Raw genomic sequence first — 21,277 nt, forward strand, 5'->3', positions numbered from 1 at the left:
CTATAAATAAGATATATTTTGAAATCCTAAATCTAATTAAGAATATTCCCGGAAAGTTCCGGGAGAAATATTAAATAGAAATAAAATTATTTATAAAATAGAAGAAATATAAATATATTTTTAATAAAACCAAAGTAAAAAAGCTTCTATTTTACTAATTAGAACTTAACTATAAAATACTTTTTAAATTAGGCTTTAAGCTATTATAAGAACTAATCTATAACCTATTAGAAAAGAAACTAGAGATCCTAAAGAAATATCTAGAGAAAATACTAAGATTAGAAATAATTTAAAGATCTAAATTACTAATAATAGTATTTCTCTTATTTATAAGAAAGAAAGATAAAAGCTATAAACTATATATAAATAAATAAATAAAAATTTCCTTTTAATATAATACTTTATTAGTTTAGAATTATATAATATAGCTAGCTAAGCTAATATAAGTTTTAGTAGCTTATATATAAGCCCAAATTCTAATATAAATAGTAAATAATTAGGGATATATTCCTAAAATAAAAACTTAAAGAAATAAAAAAAAATATATATAAATTATAATTTCTTTCTTATTTCCTATTTCTTTTTTCTTTTTTTTTTCTTTTTCTTTTCTTCTATTTCCTTTCCTATTTCTTCTCCTATTTCCTCTTCTATTTCTTCTCCTATTTCCTTTTCTATTTCTTTTCTTATTTCTATTTCTTCTATTTCTTCTATTTCTATACTTTATTTAATATACTATTTTCTTATATATATACTAGTATATTTAATATCCTAATTTCCGTATATAATAGTAATTATAAATTAAAAGTACTAGCTTCCAAACTTCTTTTAAATAGACTAAATAATCTAAGTTATTTCTTCCTATATAATATATAATATAAAAGAAAGTATTTTATATTCTTAGTTTTTCTATATTTATATTTATTATTAGATATTATATTTAGCTTATATAAATAGGACTTTAAATATCTATAATCTAGCTTTAGCTAAAAGAAAATACTAGTTAGGAATCTAAATATTTCAAAAAATAGATTTATTTTTCTAGATACTTTTTATAGATATATATTACTATATAATTCTAATTAGGTTTTTAGTTTAGTATAAGATTCTAAAAGTAATTTATATTTTAGTTTCTTAACTTTATTAATTTTAATTTCTAGAAAAATAAAAGAGGTTTTTACTAATTCAGGTTCTAATATAAAAGAAGTAATATCTAGTTTAGCTAGTTTATTTACTTTTTTATTTTCTATTATATTTATATACCCTAGAATCCAGATTAGTTCTATATTAATTCCTTTAGATTTAAGGGCCTTAGTAACTAATATAATTCTAATTTATTAACTTTATTCTAATTTATTAAAAGAAGTTTTTAATCTTAATAAATTAGTTTAATTATTTATAAAAATATTAAAAAGCTTTCTTTCTTTATTTTATTACTAGTATATTTAATAGCCCTAGTAATATCTTCTAGTTCTCTATTATAGATTATAATACTAGTTCCTATATTCTGGCTTTTTTTATATTTAGCTATAACCGGAATATAAGGAATTTCATAACTATAAACTATAAGCCCTAGGCCTATTCTAATTTCTTTTTTAGTTTGAGATTTATTAAATTACTAATAAAGTCTATTATAGTTTCTATTTAAAACTTTTTAGCTAAGTAATCTCGCTTTAGATTAGTATTTAGACTATAAATAAAGTCTATATTAGATTCTATTAGTTCTAAATTATAGGATCTTTAAAAGAACTTTTTAAACTCTAATTTAATAAAGTATTTTAGACTTAGTTTAAGGATATAAAAGGCATATTAATATTAATTATAGTTTAGCTTTATAATAGGTGAAACTAAAGCTAATTCGACCTTTATAGGAATAATAGAAGTAGTTTTAAATACTTCTAGGGTTTTCTTTAGAACTAGGTTTTAAATTACTTATAATAGCCAAATTTGAGCTTTACTTTTAGTTTTTTATTATAGTATAGAACTATAATTTATTATATTAGTAATATAGACTAAATATAGCTATCTAATTATAAAAGAAAATAAATTATATAATATATTTATAAGTTTTTATATTTTATAAAAGGCTTGTTTTATTTTAAATATCCTATAGGCTATATATTTCTTAAATCTGAGATTTTTATTAAAATAGATCCCTAGCTATTTAACTACTTTACTAGGGGAAACTAGTTCCTTATTAGGTAGTTTTAGACTAGACTTATTTTTGGAATTATTAAAATAAATAAGCTCTATTTTATTTATATTAAAGCTAATAGTATTCTTTTTTCCTAAATTAACTATATCTTTTATTTCTTTTTCTAGAATTTTAATATTTTTCTTTAGACTTTTAGAAATAGTAATAAGAAATATATTATCTAAATAGGATCTGAATTTAATATTTACTTCTTTTAATAACTAGACGGCAAATTGGCTACTGTTTTCGGCCGGTTTAGTTACTGCTTTCTGTAGCCGATTTACTAAAATCTCGCACCGCTCTACTACTCGCGTAACTGGCTGCTAAGGCGGCGCAACCATATAGACCCTGCCCTGGCTAACCCGCTATAGGAACACCAAAAATAAGCGAGTGGGTCAAGTCATTATTATTTAGAGAACCGCTTCTCTCTTATTCTTATTTAATGCTTTGGGATAGAGGGGAGCAGAAAACGGCTCCTCTTTATTACTATTCCCTCGTGGCTCAGGATGGCGGTTATCTTATATCTTTATTTATCCTCCTTCCCTTCTCTATCTTCTCTCTTTCAAACCTCTCATACTCAACTATTACTATCCCTCGCTTTACCTCTCTCCTCCCTCCTTTCCCTCCGCTTACTGCTATTGCTTGGGTAGTAGTCTTCTCCTTTATATCTTTGGCCTTACTTCTTTACTTTTAATTATTACCGCCGTTATTTCCTTTAGTTAATCCAGTCAATATATATTATTACTAATAGCTAATACCAAGCTCTTCTTTCTCTAATAGTAATAGATTAGATATTGAGAGCTGCTTTAATATAAGGGATGAGTAAGAGGAGACTAATATTGAGACCGAGCCAATGAACGTTAATACTAATATTAATGGAGATAATGAGGCAGACCTGCTAGATCTGGAGTGGCTTGCTATAGCGGATAATGCTCACACTATACTAATAGACGTTAATACTAATATTAACGGAGATAACGAGGCAGATCTGCCAGATCTAGAGTAGCTTACTAGAGAGGAGAATGCCTATTTACTAGAGTATTACCTTGACTAAGAGAATAACTCTAACGAATCCGAGAATAAAGATAAGGACTATAGTAATAGTAGTCTCTTTCTCCTAGATATAATTAAGGGAAATTTCCATTAGTAAGTACCCTATTCTCTTCTTACCTGCCGTTTTTTGCTATTAAATCCGCTAATCTGACTTTCTTTATAGGTATTACAAGTATATATAAAAGAATCCTGCCCGGGTAATATAGGCTGTTTCTTGCCGTATTCTTAAGGCCTTCTTTGAATAGATATTGAATTAATATTAGGGGAAGGGTGGGAGAAGGCTTACTGGTATCTAGTTAGCTAGTATGCTCGGGACATACTAGAAGGTCTTCCGGCTTGTGTACGAATGAGTAACTAGAGAGAAGATTAAGGAGAAAATAAACCATTACATATATTAGGTAAGTAGCGTTTCCTATTTGCCTGCTTAATCTAGTCCGAATTATTATTAATGAGAGCTAATAAAGTATTTATTACAGGTTCTTAGGAAGCTGGCGAAGAAGTATTACCTATTAATAAAGAAGCGTAATAATATCATAATATATATTAAGGATCTCGCAGGCATCTTATAGACTAACTTAATTATAATAAAGCAGAGGTATATATATGGCTAGTAGCGGATCTAACTTAGCCTCTTTTACTAGCTAGCTATTTTCTTTGCAAACCGACCTTTAGTGCTCCTAAAGCTCTGCTATAGTAATATTGCGGTAAACCTGCTCCGAGACCCTAGTAGCGGGCCCTATTAGATCCTAATTGAGTTCACGTACGAGTTTATAAAGAAATATCTTGGTATAAAAGATATATAAGTTTAATCTTGGGCCTTTTCTTGTCCCTTATTATCCTTACCTAATATCCCCTATTCTTTTTTATTCTAGCCGAGATATACGACTTATATAAAAGCTAGGAATATGTTTATACTTCCCGAGATTATCTTTAATCTGTTTCTAATTCTTAGTTCGCACATTGCTTTCCTGGGCCTTATCTTTACTAATAATGCATTCTTGGCCCCGAGCCTTATATTAGCCGCGAGAATTAGCGAGCTAGATATTAAGCCTGGCTATAAGTAGCTACTCTTATATCTAAAGCCGGAGATAGCTAATATCCCTGTCTTCCGCAAGTTTATTAGGATGCCATATGGCTAGGAGATCTCGCCCGACTAGCTACTACTATACATAACTCTCTTAAAGTAGATAAAGCGGCTCGGCGTGCTTACTAGGTTCCCGCAGATTATGCATTTATACTCCCTCTGGTATAGTGCCGGTAATACCTTTAATTAGAGTAGTATATATTATGTGGCCCCCTTCTCGCAAGCCTACCCTTACTCATAGTATAATATGCTAACTATAAACTAATAGGTAACGTAAGTAATATGCTTTAGAATATAATAATATAATATGCCAAGATTAATACCTTTATTAAGTACTATCTCTGGCGAATGGTTATTACTAATACGCGAGCTATTATCTCTGGCTATGAATCTTAGCGTGACCTAATACGGGTGGCCTATTAGATAACTCACTGGATTAATCCTGACTAGCCATAAGAACTTATGCCCGAGAAATCCCTATTTATTAATAAGGATCCCGTTGTCCGCCGCCTTATTACGGAGCGGGAGAAGTGGAAGCACCGCTTCTAGGGCACGGCGATATAGTAGCCCGGGTACCGGATTATTGGCCGCGCGATCTTTAATACCAGGTAGCGGCTGAGAGCTATGCTTCTTAAGCATGTTTAAGAGCGCTGGGATCTAGAGTACCTAGTTAATAAGATTAAGCGGTAGCTCTCCGGGCTCAAGCTTAGCTAAGACGTGAAGATTACCTTGGACTAGAATAATAAGATGCCCCCGCTCTAGAAGTACTTAGCCAAGATAGTAATAATGCTCTCGGGAATAATTATTAAAGAAGAGTTCTGCCGCTATAATATGGCTATTAATATAGTTATTGCTTATTACTATTTCTAGGAGGGGAGAGCCACTACCTAATTACGCAAGAGGTTATTAACGTAACGGGCGAGTTTAATACTATTAAAGGAGACTAACCCGTAGCTAGTAGCCGCCGAGGCCGAGAAGTAAGTATTAAGTAATGCTATATTATTAGTATTTACTAAGAAGAGGATTACTACCTGCTTCCTTTATTTAGGGAAGCAGAGCTTGCTATTTAAAAAGCACACCTATAAGTTTACTAGTTCGGGAGACTTAATAAAGTACTTTAAGTAAAAGCATCTGGCCTATATTAAAGAAGGAGATTAGCTCCGGTATAAGGTCTATTAAATAGGGCTATAGTATAAGTAATATCTCTAGAATTATATAGAGACTATTTATGGAACTATTTCCTAGTACTTTAATAATATACTAAGGGCGCATGATTATAGAGCTTATATTTGCCTTATCTTATATTTCTTTCTCTACTTTTTCCTAGTTATATGCTATTTTTATAGCGTGCTTTCTAAGTAAACTCATAGCTATTTATATATTTACGGGATTACTTACTTATTCCGAGTAACTTTTTTTAGAGCGAGACTAAATTAGGTAAGGCCCTAGTAATTACGTGAGAATAGAAGACTATTTTTAAGGAAGAGCTAGTTTATAGGTTACTAATATAGCCTTATAGACTTTCTTTTACTTATAGTAAGCTTAAGGCCTATTAAGATTAATTTAAGACTATAAAAAATATTATATACTAGTATTTACTAGGCTTTAATATTATTATTATATGCTCTTAATTTGGCTTAATAATTACTATATCCTGAACTAGTAAAATTGCCATAAGTAAGACATATTATAATAAGAGAAATTAATTAAAATGAGATAATATAGTTATTATTTCTTATACTAGTTTTATATTTAGAATTTACTATAATTTTAACCTTTTCTTAGCTTATTTCTAGGAACTTATAAGTTTCTAGGGCCTATAAAAGTTTCAGGAAACTTATTTCTAGAATTATAAGAGGTCCTAGAAATAGTAGTTCTAGAATATACTATAATTCCGAGACTCTTACTAGTCCTAGAAGCTAGTAAGTATTATATATATAGCTAAGGCTTAATTATGCTTTGAGTTTATATAGTAAATTTATTTAAGCTATATTATTATATAAGCAAATTCTCGCTATAGTTCCTTTATACTAACTATTTATTTATACTAATTACTTCTTTATAATATTAGTTCTATAATACTAATATCTTATTTATACTCGTAATTTTATAGTACTAATAGTCTCTTAATACTAATTATTTCTTTATATTAGTTATATATTTATACTAATTATTCCCTAGTATAAATAGTTCTATAATATTAGTAAGTAGTTTATACTAGTAATTTAATAGTATTATTAGCTTCTTAGTACTAATTATATATTTATACTAATTATTTTATAATATAAATATTTCTATAATACTAGTAAGTAGTTTATACTAGTAGTTTAATAATATTATTAGTTTCTTAGTATTAATTAGGTTATAGTACTAACTATATTTTAGTACTAATAATCTTTTAGTACTAACCTAACTTTTATACTAATTATTTCCTAATATAAGAGTTTAATATATTTATGTAATCTTAATCTAGTCCCGTAACTTTATAAGCCTTATTTAATAATATTAGGTAATTATTATTATTAAAATAATACTTCTAATTATAATAATTATAGGTAGTAGGCTAGGAATTAATATTTAAATAGTATTATTTAAAAATAAATAATTCATAATTATAATTACCCGAATAATATTAATAATACTATTAATTTTTAAGAGAATAATCCTATTTAATTATATATACTAGACTATATAGTAAGGTTTTTATTTTATATATAAAATAATAACTATTTATTTCTATAATAGTTTCTATAAATATTATACTAAGTAATAAAAAGATAAGGAGAAAAAAAATATTAATTAGGAAAGCCTATTAATTAGGGAAGTATTCTGGGTTTAAGATAGCTTTATTTATTTACTAGTGAGATAAAATTACTATATATTAGTTAAGAGACTATAAGTCTTAGTAACTAGTAATAGTAAAAATAGTATATATAACTTATATAAATTAAATCTATAACTAATAAATTATATCTAGGAATTTATATATCTAGTTCCAAAAAGGTTATTATTATATTATCTTAAGAAATAGATTTATTAGAGGTACTTGGGATAAAAGGTTTAGTATTAATTATCTTATAGAAATATTATAATAATATGAAGTAAAATAAATATAGAAAACATATATTAAAATTTAATTTATATATATTTTTATTATATTATAAGATTTAATCCTATTTCGTAAGACTTTATTTCTTTACTTATTTATATAAGTAAATCTTATATAAAGAAGTCTTTCTAGTTAAATACTTATAGGATATAGTATTTAATTAATTACTCTTTTTTTTATAATAATTATAAGTATAATATTTATATAGCTTTAGTATAAGAATAAGTATTTGAAATAAGAAAGAAAAATACTATATGTTTTATAATAATTAGTATATCTTACTTTAATATTTAAGATATTTTACTATATTAGTAATACTTATTACTAAGTAATATATAAATACTAAGAAATATATAGAAACCAAGTAGTATATAAATACTAAGAAGTATATAAATACTAAATAATATATAGAAACTAAGTAGTATATAGAAATCAAGTAATATATAAATACTAAGTAATATATAAGTACTAAGTAATATATAAAAACCGTTTAATATATAAGTACTAGGTAATATATAGAAATCAAGTAATATATAGAAACTAAGTAATATATAAAAACCAAGTAATATATATATATTAAATATTTTGCCTCAGATTAGTAAGTTAGTTCCTCTAAATAGGCTAAGGCTTAAGCAAGCCTAATATAATATTATATTATTAGCGGGATATAAGATATACGTGAGCTATATTATAAGGTTATTTCCTAGTACTATCTCAATTACTTTATTATTTTTACGTAATATAGCAAAATATACTACTAATATAGACTCTTTATATATGCCTTTAACTTCTAATATTACTTTTATACTAGCTTAGTATATTATAATAATTAAAACATAAATATAGTAAAAAGTAACTATAAATTAGATCTAGTCTCAGATATTTCTCTAGATAGTAATATTATACTAATAGTTAAACCTCGGAATATATAATTAAGAATTTAATCCTAATATTTCTAGTATGTCTTAAAAGTCTTTAGTATTATATTTGGGCTTACTTAAAATAAAGATTAAGGACTTTCTAAAGAATCCCTATAAGAAGTTTAACTAGTAAAAAATAATACTAATATATTATAAATAATCTATTATATTATTTATTATTATAATAATAATATATTATAGTTCCTAATATTAAGAGAAGTTCTTTAAATTACTATTAAGGCTAATAAATATAATCTTAATATTACCCTAAAATATACTAGGGTATAGTAATTAAAGCCTAGAGAAAAGCCGGAAAAAGAAAATATGAGATATCTTCTAGCTATAGCTTTCTTATTTAGTAATATAAATATATTTATAATATATATCCTGGTACTAATTCTTTATTATACGGGGTCTTACTTGAAATTCTTAAATAATGAGATTACTAGTTAAATTATTTCTTAGAAAACGTTTTATATATAATAATCCTAATATCTCGGATATTAGACTAGTAATTAATTTTTCTAGATTTATTAGAAGAATAAAGAAACCGAATATAAGTAGAACTATATTAATTATTAAAAAATAGAATTAACTTTATTAGTAGCTATTCTAACTATAGCTAGGGTAAAAACCATAGTAATAAATATAAAATACTTTAATCTAATTACGAGCTATTAAGGATACTTGAGGTTACTATATTAGAAATTATTAAAAGTATAAAAGCGGTTTTATATAAAGACATAGTATAAATATATTATTTAGATATTCGTGGCTATTATTATAAAGTACTAACCTATAATAAAATACTTACTAGAAAACTAGAAACTATAAAAAAGAAAGTTAGTATTTGTCTTAATTATATATAAAGTAATAATACTATAATATCTTATAGATTTTAGTATAAGTAAAGAAATAGAAATAGAAAGAATTATTAGGGATAAATACTCGGTATTATATAGACTATAGGAATACTCTAGATTTTTATATTACTAGCTAAAGTAGTTTGGGTTTTAGTATAAATTTTTAGCTTACTTAAAGTTCTACTAGGCTAAATTTATATACTTTAAGCTGAAGTAATTCGAATTATACTATTATAATTCGGATTACTTTAGCTTAAAGTATAAATAAGATATATACGTAATTTTATAATATATTAAGGTATCTTATTTTAGATATAACTATTTTAAAGTATATTATTTCAAACTAATATAGTTATAATTATAGTACTTTAAATCTAAAAATAGTTTCAGGGTAAAGTAATTTATTATATTATATATTTTTTGTGTGATTTCCGGGATTACTTATTCTAGAAAGGCCAAATTAGGTCCCAAAATACTAGTATTATAAATAGGCAAAATTCGGCTCCCTAAAGGGGGCTAATTTAGGCTCTTTACTACCTAATTAAGCCCTTTCTTTAGTTAAGATTTTAGAGAATTAAGGATTTAAATATGGCTTCTTATTACTTTAGTTTAGAGAAAATTAATTTAAGCCCCTTACTATATAACTATGGGCTCAAAAACGGTTCCTATATTTCTATTAGCTAGTATATAAAAGTTCTTAAAAATAACTATTTAAATAGAAAGTCTTTAGTAAAACATGGCCTAAAATAATAAATTACTTTTAAATACCTTAGGCTTAATACTTAAAATATATTAAAACTAACCTAGATAAATTACCTTTTAGTATTAATAGATACTATAAATATTAAACGAAATAATAAAGGGAAAAAAAGAAAGAGAAAAAATAAGAAATTAAATAAGAGAAAGAATACCTTAATTAAGAAAGCCTATAAATTAGGGGAATTTAATAATATTAATATTACTTTAATTATTTATAAGTATAATTAATATACTATATATAAATCCAGGAATTACGTATTATGGCCTCTTTCTATAGAAAAGATTATAAGTAAAGTAATTTCTTACTTAATATATATAACTAGTACTAATATTAATCTAGTAAATTACTTATTTTTTTCCGAAAAATATATTATTAGAAAATATTAAAAAATATGTCTCTAAATATACTAAAAGAAAATTAATTTAGAAAAATAAAAGAGGTAAAAAAATAAACTATAGGTAAACTATTTATAAATAGATAAATAGCTAGTAGTTTTATAAAATAGAAATAAGACTATAATTATTAAATTCCTAAAACCTCCGGGGGAAAACAGAAACTCCCTTACTAACTATAGGTTTATCCTAGTTATAATCCTTTATTATCTTTAGTATAAGATTTATTATAAAGTTTCCTATCTCTTAAATAAGTTCTTAAAACGGCCTCTTTTAAAGAAAATCCTATTTATATAAGGCTATTATACCTATTATAATATTTCTTATATTATCTGAGTTAGTATTATTTAATATTAAGTATATTTCGCGAATAGAATTAGGAAACATATTACTAATCTAATACTATTATAGTTACTATTTGAACTTCTTATATATAATTATCTTTAAGTCCTCTATTTAAAACATATTTACTAGAGTAAATACTTATAGGTACTTAAATAACTTAAGATTATTACCTATAATATATTAATCTTAGCTCTTTAGTAAAAGAATAATAAACTTTTAGAATATAAAGTTTTAGAGGGTTTATTAGAATAATTCCCTATATAGATATAATAAAGTATTTACTAAAAAGTATATGAGCTATTTTTCTTAAAACTAATCTTATTTATTATGCCTTTCTTAAATCCGCTTTGGAATATATTATTAAAATATAAATAACGGGTTCCTAAAACTACTCGGTATATTATAAAAGAAATCTTCGACTTTCCGAGATATATAGTTATATCGGAATATTTACTATTATTAAATAAGCTAAAATGCGGTTAGTATTACTATATAAACCCTAAAGAATATTATATCTTACTTATTAAATACTATTCTAGAACCTGAATTAAGTCTATTAGAAATAACTCGCGCTATTACTATAAAGTCATGCGTGAGAACATTTAATTATAAAGCTAATTAGTAGAATACTCGAGCCTATAATAATTACTATCTTTAATTATATTCCTAACCTTTATGCCTCTGGCCTTTAATATTACTCGTGGTTTTTAAGTAATTATAGTTATTAATATCATATTTTCGCCTGTTAGGTAAGTGCTTAGTAAATAACCTAGGCAGGGCGGGGCGGGGCAGGGCACTAGTAATAGCATAGAATAAGCGGCGGCTAAATAGCTTCCTTCTAATACTAGTGCCTGTAATACGCTATTATAATAGAAGTACTAGTATAACAGAGCTAGTTTTTGCTCTTTTCTTAATACTAGCGGCTATTAAGTATTATTATAATAGAAGCACTAGTGTAATAGAGCCAGTTTTTGCTTCTTTCTTAATACTAGCGGCTATTAAGCGCTATTATAATAGAAGTACTAGTATAACGGAGCCAGTTTTTGTTCCCTTATACCGGTATATCTATTTTAATAGTACTTAATAAATACTAGTATTAAGAATAGAGCAAAATTAGGCTTCCTAATACTAGTATATCTATTATAATAGCGGTTAAGGATAGCAAAATTTAGCTCCTTAATACTAGTATATTTATTATACTAATACCTGAAATTCCAGATACTATTAGAATATTATTAACTCTATAGAACTACTCTAGTCTTTAGGTAAATAAATCCACTTCTTAAGGGTTCTAGAATATAGACTAACTAAGGGCTTTAGCCTAATAGTAATCTGCTTTTACTTTACTTTCTATATAGAAAGCTCTAGAAGTATAAACCCTCAAGAAATAGATTTATTTATCTAAAGACTAAAATAATAAGTATATGAGATATAATTATATTATATTATAAGGTTATTATCTATTAGCGTTTTAGAAATTAAAGTCGAGAATCTAATTTTATACTAGTTTCATTTTATTTATTACTAATCTATTATCTAGTTATTTACGTTATCTAGCTATTCACGTTATCTAGCTATTTCTATTATCTAGTTACATATTTCATCTAGCTATAACTTTTGTCTAGCTACTCCCGGTAAGATAGTATTCTAGTAACTCTGGAAATCCCAGAACTCTAGAATACCCCAGATATTTTGTCCTAACTAATCGGGTTATATAATAAGTTATTATATAATAAGTAGTTATATAGCGGATTAGTATATAATAAGTTATTATATAACAAGTAATTATATAATAGGTTAGTATATAACAAGTAATTATATAATAAGTAATTATATAATAAGTAATTATATAATAAGTAATTATATAATAAGTAATTATATAATAAGTAATTATATAATAAGTTATTATATAATAAGACAAGTTATTACTTATCTAGTATAAGTAACTAGCCTAGTATTACGTTATTACCCTAATAAGACTATCTTGGCACTAAGCCGCTTCTAGCTCTAGTATCTCTTAGATACTAATATTCTGACCTATTTTAGTTAGATTATTAATACTAAAAATATTTTTAATAAAATAGAGCTAATAATATTTTGACCTTTTTAATTAGGTTATTAATACTAAAAATATCTTTAATAAAATAGAGCTAATAATATTTTAATCTTTTTAGTTAGATTATTAATATAGGAAAGTAGGAATCCTAAGAAAATACTCCCAAGATATAATTATAAAGAAAAAGCTTCTAGGAAAGTAATTCTAGGAGAATACTTTCTTAAGAAAACTCCTAGTAAAAAGCTCTCATATTAATATAATAGTAAGGAGAATACTTCTAGAAAATCAGGGCTCCTAGATTATTATAGTAGCTAGGAGTAAACTTCTCGGAGGATAGGGCTCCCAGAAAAATACTTCTGCAAGTTTAGAGCTCCTATAAAATAGCTCCTAAATTACTATACTACTTTATAGCCCCTAAAAAATTATCTTAAAGCCTTTATAGTCTCAAACTTTAGTCTTTATAGTAATTGGATTTATGCTATAGATATAAATAGAATAGAATAAGTTTATTATACTTTGAAAAAAGTTAGAAATACGTAAATAAAGTAAACGGAAATAAGTAAGGTTATAATTAGATTTATACTATATTATTTATCTCATATTATCTTATTATCTAGTTACTTATATTATTTAAGGTCTATATTATTATTTATTATTTCTAGAAATAAGGAACCCTATAGTATATTATAAAAAAAAAAGCTAAGTAAAGTAATACTATAAAGAGCTAAATCACACTAAGCCTATTCTTAGAATTATGGGTTTAAATCTGGCTACCTATTATATATATTTAAGAGAACTAGTTTAGGCTCTTATTATATAATTAAATTCCTTTAGCTAAGATCTAGAGAGCCGCGGAATTAAGTTTGGCTCTTATACTATTTAAAGGGGAACTAATTCAGGTCATTTATTATACTATTAAATCCTTTAGCTAAGATTTTACGAATTAGAGATTTAAATTTGGCCCCTATACCTGGTTTCTCTAGCGCCGCCTTCCTAGTATATAGCACGCTTTATCTTTATATAGTAATCTCTTAAACTATTTATTTGAGAGATTAATATTAATTATAGCTATCTAATATAGCTTCTTTACTTAATTTTAAAAGAAAAAGTAGATCTCTTAGACGAACTAGAGATATAAGAGAGTTATTAAGACAACTATTAATAATAGAAAGTTCTTTATAAAATACGGCCCTAAATAATAAGATAACTCTTAAATATATTAGGCCTAAGGCTTAAAGTATATTAAGTAATAGCCTAAAGAAAACCTTCACGACTTTTAAAGAAAGTTCTATATAAATAGAGGCTAAAAAACTAAAGGAAATAATAATAAAATAAGAAAGAAATAAAAGAATAAGAAAATAAAATAAAAAAAAGAATACCTTAGTTAAGAAAGCCAATTATTAAGGGAAATTCAATAGTATTAACGTGGCTTTAGTTATTTATAAGTATAGTAGGCCTATTATCTAGATATCTGCTTTTATTAATTAATAATAAGCCTTATAATCTCATTTCTTATTATTACCCTAACTATTTATAGAGAAATATAAAATAGATAAGAATAGTATAGTTAGATATCTACTATTTTCTTACTTATAATAGAATATAAATTCGTGCCAAATTATAACTTCGCGCTAACTAGAATATAAAGTCATAATTATATTATTTATATTATACTATTAGTTCTTTATATATTTAAAAAATATTACTAACTTAACTATTTAGTAAGTAATAGGAATAAAGTAGTATTAACTTAGAAATAGTAGTACTTATTAGAAATAAGGCTAAGAATTATAATTTTATTATTAAGCCCTAATATAAACTTCTTTAGTTATAAGGGATTTCTTAAATTTCTTATTATTTAAACTTCGTCTCATATAAATAAGATATAAATAATTTCCTTTTAAGTAGTTTATAACTAAAATATAAGCTTATTTAAGTTCTATAAATAACTTAATTAAAGTTTAGTAATTATAGGAATATCTTTAATATTAATAATATAATATCTCTTATATAATATAATTGCGTTTTTTACTAAAGTAATTAATAGATAACCTAAATATACCCGAAGAAAATCTAAGATTAGAAATAGCTTATTAAGCTATAAATATAGTAATAGTATTATTAGTATAATTAATTAGTTATAGGGAAGCTACTTATATCTAATTATAATTAGAGATATATTATTTAAAGTTAATATATAACCTATAGTATTTTTAGTAAGCGCGGCCTTATCTAGAGCTACTCTTGCCTCTATATTACTATTACTAGCATAAGGTAGCTCTGGGAATATTCTTGGTAAAGTTAAAGATATCTTAGTATATAATAAAATACTCGGATCTCTTTCTTAAATAAGAGAAGCTTATAGCCAAACTATAAATATTAAAGCCGGGATTAATAAATAGGATAATAAAGACTAGTATATAAGTAATAGTATAATACTCTTATTTAGAAAGTAATATTATTTTTTCTTTAATTTTAAAGCCCTTTAGACCTTAATATCTAGGATTGCTTTTAACTAAGTTATAATATAACTTAGCTCTTTATAATACTTTACTAGAATATCTAACTAGTTTAGAAAAGTTTATTTATTATAGAGCCTGCTATATATTTAAGGGACATAAAAGCTACTATAGAGAAAGAAGAAAAGATTATATAAGTAATAAGTACTCTTACTAGAGTAAATAAATCTCGGCCACTAATAATATAAATAAAGCTTATAAAAGAAAAGAAGCTATATCTTAGCGTAAACTTTCTAGGGTAATTTCTGGAAAGAGGCAAGTATCTAAATCTAAAAGGGCTTTACCTAAATATTTTAAAACACGTGGTATGTCTTGTTTTTTATAGTATAAATAAGCTTAAAGGTAGTAAAGTAATAGCGGGCTAGCTTACTAATTACTTCTAGTAGGTATTACTTTAAGATTAGTTCTAGTATTAAGCTCTAAAGAGCTATACTAAGAGTAATTAGGGGGAATTCGTGGGCCTATTTAATAATTTCTCTAATTACCTCGTGTGCTTTATCTATTTTTACGTAAAGGTCCGATATGCTTTCTAGCTTAGTAAAAAAGGCATATAGAGCTCGTGCTTTATTTCTACTAGCCTTTAAATTACTCTTTATTAACCCTAACCTAGCCTTAATAAACTTATTATTAATTACCTTATATAGTTAAGTAATAAGGGCTAGTTTTCTAGTAGTCTTCCAGGTTTTTCTATACCGTAATTATAGTTATAATAGGATCTAGTATAAGTCTAGGATAATGACCTATTAAAAAAGAGTCTTAATATCCTTGGCTTTCGAATTCTCTAAAAGGTAAATTAGTTAGTTATATTTCGGAACTTGGTTAGGAGATTAACCTCGCCGCATAGCTTGCTCCAAGATTTTCGCAAGGATTATGAACTCTTATATAACCGCCAAGAGGTTCCCGTTATTTAATACTATCCGAATCGTGATTTCTTCTCTATTATAGTATTCTTTAATATAGATAGCCATGATTTTCAGGCTTTTATCCGTTGTGGCTAATAGAAATATAAGGTTACTCGTAATCTCTTTCTCTCGCGAGATGCTCAGGCGGCGCGTTTGGTCTCCCTTAGGAACGGCAAGATTCTCGCGTGGTATCTCTGGCAGCTTATCTAGCTTCTGGAGATGGCTAATTATTTATTATAATTACAGGCGGGTAATCGCATCTTCCCACATTGCTGCTTCCATGATCCTCTCTTCTTAGTGACCTGGCTCGTTACCACGCTAGGACATGGTCAGGTTATAGTAGGTATGATGCGGGCGGTTGTAAAAGGCAAGGCAGTTGGAGAGAGGTATGAGGAGGGTCGAGGTAGTCGCAAAGCGTTATTAAGGAGAGGGGGATGGAGCTATAGGCGGGTAATATATAATAAAGGCGTGCTAGGTACTGCTCGAATCTCAGTAAACTATAGTAAAGATAATATTAAGGCTCGGAAGAGGCTGCGAAGTTACCTGATAGATGTATTGCAAGCTTTTGAGTTAAATGCCTATTCCCGATAACTGGGCTTGAGAGTCTGGAAATGACGAGTTTCAGCTTAGTTATTCGGTTATTATTGACTGGTAGTTCTAATTAGATTGTCTTTGAATGCCGAGACTCTTGTGATCGAGAAGGTTCTCGAGGTCAGCCAATTAAATGGCAATAGAGTTGGCTGTTCTATTTTGGGAGTTCTTGAAGATTACGCCAAAGCGTATAAGGCCGTTATTGGGGTCCGTCGGTAACAAATTTGAAGCATTACTCAATGCATTATCACGTGAGAAAATAAAGATAAATTTTATTATATATTATAGAAACGTTAGATCCCCGGTGGTATGAAACTGGTGTGGCTTGGACGTGGCTTCGATATACTATAAGGCTGAGATTACGACTTTCAATTTTTTATAGCATATTATAAAATCTATATGGACTCACTAATACTTTACTCTTCTAATTAATATCTTTTATTTACTATAATACATTGCAAGTTTTGCGGATGGAAAGCGCTGCGCGTGTGGGCCGCGCCAGTGTAGTAGTTAACTTGCTTGTAATACAGCACGCTTTGGGTCCTGATATGATTAATCACTTTAGCGATATGCAACACAAACTCTTCCAGCCAATAGCGACTGCCTTGCGAGAAGAAAAGTAGAAGTAAGATGACTTGGTGTTGGAATAACTTTAGTGGAGGAGTCGATGCTGTGACAAGGAACTCAGCGAGGGCTCAAATGGGCACCATCTACTAAATATAGCACTATCGTCATCACCATCGCCTCCTCTGGTGCTGGCTTCCAATAGGCTGGATGGGAGCCAGCACAGAATCCCGGTATAGAGGCCGAAAAGGGATCCCGGCTAGGGGAATCGTTTCTCTTTCGGGCTTGGTGACCTCACCACCGGCACCAAGGCATCCGAGGAGTCGGCTTTCCACGTTGGGTCGCAGGAGACTTTTCCTACGAGGCTTGGCAACGCCCTTGCAGTGGTCGCGGCAATTGGCCACCAAAGGCCGTCAGCGAACCTCCTGCCGGGGCGAAATGTAAACCCTTTCACTTCGTTTCAGGGCATTCTACTCAGATTTTCATTGATACCCGCTGTTTTCCATGTACCACGGCCCTAGTACAGTAAAGGGCGAATTGAGTGTCGCTACTTTTTATACATAACTTTTTTAAGGGACTGCGGGGTAATTCTATGGCTTGTGTGACTTGTACAGGGAGGTACCTTAAAAAGGCAGAATTTGGCGGTGACCTCCCCCAAGAACAAACCACGTTGACCCCCCCTCCCCTTCTCTCTCTCCTTAAGTCTAGTCTGAGCAGAGGTGTTGGCAAATAAGTCACGTGATCGAAATCAAGAGTAAGGACGACCTGTCTTTACACTCTGCTACTTCCGGTGCATAGTAACCTCTGCAATACCAATGTGCAACAAAAAAGTTTATTTTTATTTTTTATTTAATTTTAAATAATTCAACCTGGGATTTATTTGACTTTACCAAGTCTATTGCTTCACCTTCCATAAATCCTTCGATATAGCTGGTCCCGACATGGATATAAAAGCCTCCACTTTTCCTTAATATCATAGGATAATTACTGCCTTTAAGAATACAGACAAAGTCGCCTTTAAGGGTACCTTTTGGCGCCATGCCCAAATATCCACAAGAGGTCTCAACAATTGCCCAGTTTTCTACAATATAAGTAGAATGCCGAACATAATTCATTAAATCCGGATGCGGACCTCTTTGTTGTAATAAAAGCGCTTCTTGTATTACATCTTCGTCGCACTCAGGATATAATTTCTGGATAATATCTCGTGTATGTATCTCGGGCATTTTGCCTAGCCCAGCGAGTTGAAAAAGCAATGGAGAGAATTTTTCGCCAGTGAAAAAAAAAAAAAGCAGCATATCAATAATTCGGAGCATAGACAGGATTTCATGCTTGGAACTTCTTTCACAACATAGAACTTGAATAACCGCCCTCAATGGGGATAGACCGGTGATGTAGCAAGGGTGGCGCTGACAGTAATCGGCGAGAAAGGAATGGAACCGTTCCATATCTTCACCAGTGGGAAGTTGAAAAGTTTTGACTACTTCCTGAGCCCTCAGACCCCAGGCATACAGAGTCTGCCCCGACACCGAACTCGTTCCGATAGATTCCGTGAATACGTTATAGTCAGCGTAGGGCTCCCATTTATCCGGACCGACAGACAATCGAGGCAGAGATCCTTTCGCTGGTACTTCAGGGTAGTTTGGTGCCCAGGACGGCAGCCCGAGACAGCCACTATATAGTCCCACGCCCGCAAATCTCATAAAACGAAGTTCATTATACTGGCCGGCCTGTGCGGGGCTTTGGCAATATTTCAGCCATTCTGCCACGAACTCGCTGTATATATCTGGAAGTGGCTTTGTGTAATCTGGAATGATTTGGATTCTCATCATTCCCAGTAATCCATAAATATAATCCTCTGGCCTAGTTGCGACGAGCTCGTGAGTATAAACTGTCAAATCCCATAAAGTATTATTCGCATTTTGGTCGTCGTTGATCGCATTTTGGATCCGATAAATTCTCAGTATTGGGCCAAAACGCTGCGTTCCTGCCTGAAGGAAGCTGAATGCTGCTAAACCGAGATGCTGCCCATATGAATAGATCAATTTTCTTCCATCAGTCTCCAAAGAGAGAATCCAGGTCGAAATATCAATGAGCGCTTGAATAGTAATTACCCGGAAGGAGTACATGAGGAGAAATCGCTTGGCCATGACGCACTCTTGAAGGATCCATACACGCTCCCAGTAAGACGAAATAAGAAGTTTGGCGATTGCAGACCATCTCCTGTTCCCGGTGACATAATTATCGTTCTCTTTCCCAAGATCGTTTGCACAGAGCTCTGGGAAGTTCTTTATCCACTCAAGCCGGGCGCTTTCCTCGGCTGCAGGACCCAGATTATACAATGCTTCTCCGATAAGATTCAAACTTTCGATAGCAAGGGTCATTTCATCATCGCCGGAGCCAAGCCAACCAAACACGCACGCCGCAGAAGAGAATATAGACCGCATAAGTGCCACCTGGTAGTTCCGCTCATCCACGTCAGATTGATTAATGCAAATGGCGTCAACCCAGAGTTCGGCAGGACTGTTATGTTGGGCCGGAGAAATCCCCAAAACAGCGCCGACGTGTTCTAATGCTGCAACTAGGTTGGTTGTAACTGAGATGGTCTGGCCATTAACCTCAATCTCCTTTCTGTTCGAAGGATCCCCCCACAGGTAAGAGAGCGCTACAAAAGAGGGAGCATCGTAAAGGGATACAGTTTTCATAAGGCAAGCCACTGTATCTCCAGAAGGAAGGATCATAAGTAGCCTTATCTCTTGGCGACTTTTGTTAAGAGGTGTATAGAGGCTAGACTCTGATAGGCTGGACTCTGATTGACCCATTATAATAAAATTGCTAAATACTATAGAATAAAATAAAACTATATTGTTAACAAAAAGCAATGGGATGTAAATTATTCGAGGCAAGATTTAGCTAGGCAACAGGCCGAAGTTTAACCGCAAGTTATAGGTATTATTAGAATAGGTCACATGCCTAAGTATTATATAATCAGGCTAGGTCCGATGCAACTTTCTGGTACCTTGGGTACAACCAGGCAAGGGCGCACAGCCACAAGAGTCAGGAAGTGGAGCCCGCTTAAAAAAAGATTAGCGACACCCAATTCGCCTTCTACTATATCCATTAAAGATCCACCTCCCTTCGAATGTACAAGCTTCCAACTATCTGCGGATCTCTGTTAGCTTTTGATTTCGTCCGCAGAATCGGAATTGTCCTTTCGCAATTAGCTCTGCTCTAAAAAATGGCAAGATTTAGTCATCTTTAGTCTATAACTATAGATATTAGCTGTGATATCGTATTATCTAGTGAGACATCGTTCTTATTTCCTATAATTAAATGCTAACCGAAATTGAGAAGATGAACTCAAAGGCAAAACACTACGGCTTTAATATAATATATCGAGAAAAGGTAAAATATACGCGAGTTGTGGAAATATTCTTTATTAGCTAATCGGAGGACGCCACGAAGGGAGCTCGAGAACCATTGCATCAAATAGCCCATAATACTCCGGGAGGAATATTCTAAGTCTCTTTAAAGCATAGAGAAGCCGCGATCTTAACGGCGCTCGACAAAAGGCGTAATAGACAATTTTCGGAGAAGGAAAATCACCTTTATGGAAAAGGCAGACGAGTTAAGGAGCGAGTTTGGCTATGACATTTATGTTTTGGGACGGAGGAACGGAAAACTCTTTAATTATATATCTAGAGATAGATCTAGAGATAGACCTTCCTGGCCGCTTAGCTTAATAGAAGTCATAAGTGGCGTTCTTTTAATTTAAGGGCTATAATCTAAAAATTTGTAGGATTAGAGTTATCTTAGGGCAGAGAGATATATACCGGCTAGCTTCTTAAAACGAGGCACCAAATCTCTGCTCTATAAAGGCCGGAAGGGACGAGATAATCCCATGGCGAGAATTGAGAACCTTTAGACT

General features: G+C 29.5%; 2 protein-coding genes across 2 annotated transcripts; one reads left to right on the plus strand and one right to left on the minus strand.

Moving 5' to 3' along the window:
* Positions 1-18,194: 18,194 nt before the first annotated feature.
* Positions 18,195-20,171, minus strand: K444DRAFT_661693 (HET-domain-containing protein; the record flags this gene model as incomplete). Its single annotated transcript, XM_024886614.1, has 1 exon — positions 18,195-20,171. The coding sequence occupies one exon, from the start codon at positions 20,169-20,171 to the stop codon at positions 18,195-18,197; it is 1,977 nt and encodes a 658-aa protein (XP_024739456.1).
* A 758-nt stretch (positions 20,172-20,929) lies between these two features.
* K444DRAFT_525224 (uncharacterized protein) lies at positions 20,930-21,274 on the plus strand (the record flags this gene model as incomplete). Its single annotated transcript, XM_024874427.1, has 2 exons — positions 20,930-21,109; positions 21,155-21,274. Coding segments are annotated over 2 exons (300 nt in total), but the record flags the coding sequence as incomplete, so codon positions are not given.
* Between the last annotated feature and the right edge of the window lie 3 nt (positions 21,275-21,277).

This window comes from Hyaloscypha bicolor (genome assembly GCF_002865645.1).
Source record: "Hyaloscypha bicolor E unplaced genomic scaffold K444scaffold_53, whole genome shotgun sequence".
NCBI lineage: Eukaryota > Fungi > Ascomycota > Leotiomycetes > Helotiales > Hyaloscyphaceae > Hyaloscypha > Hyaloscypha bicolor.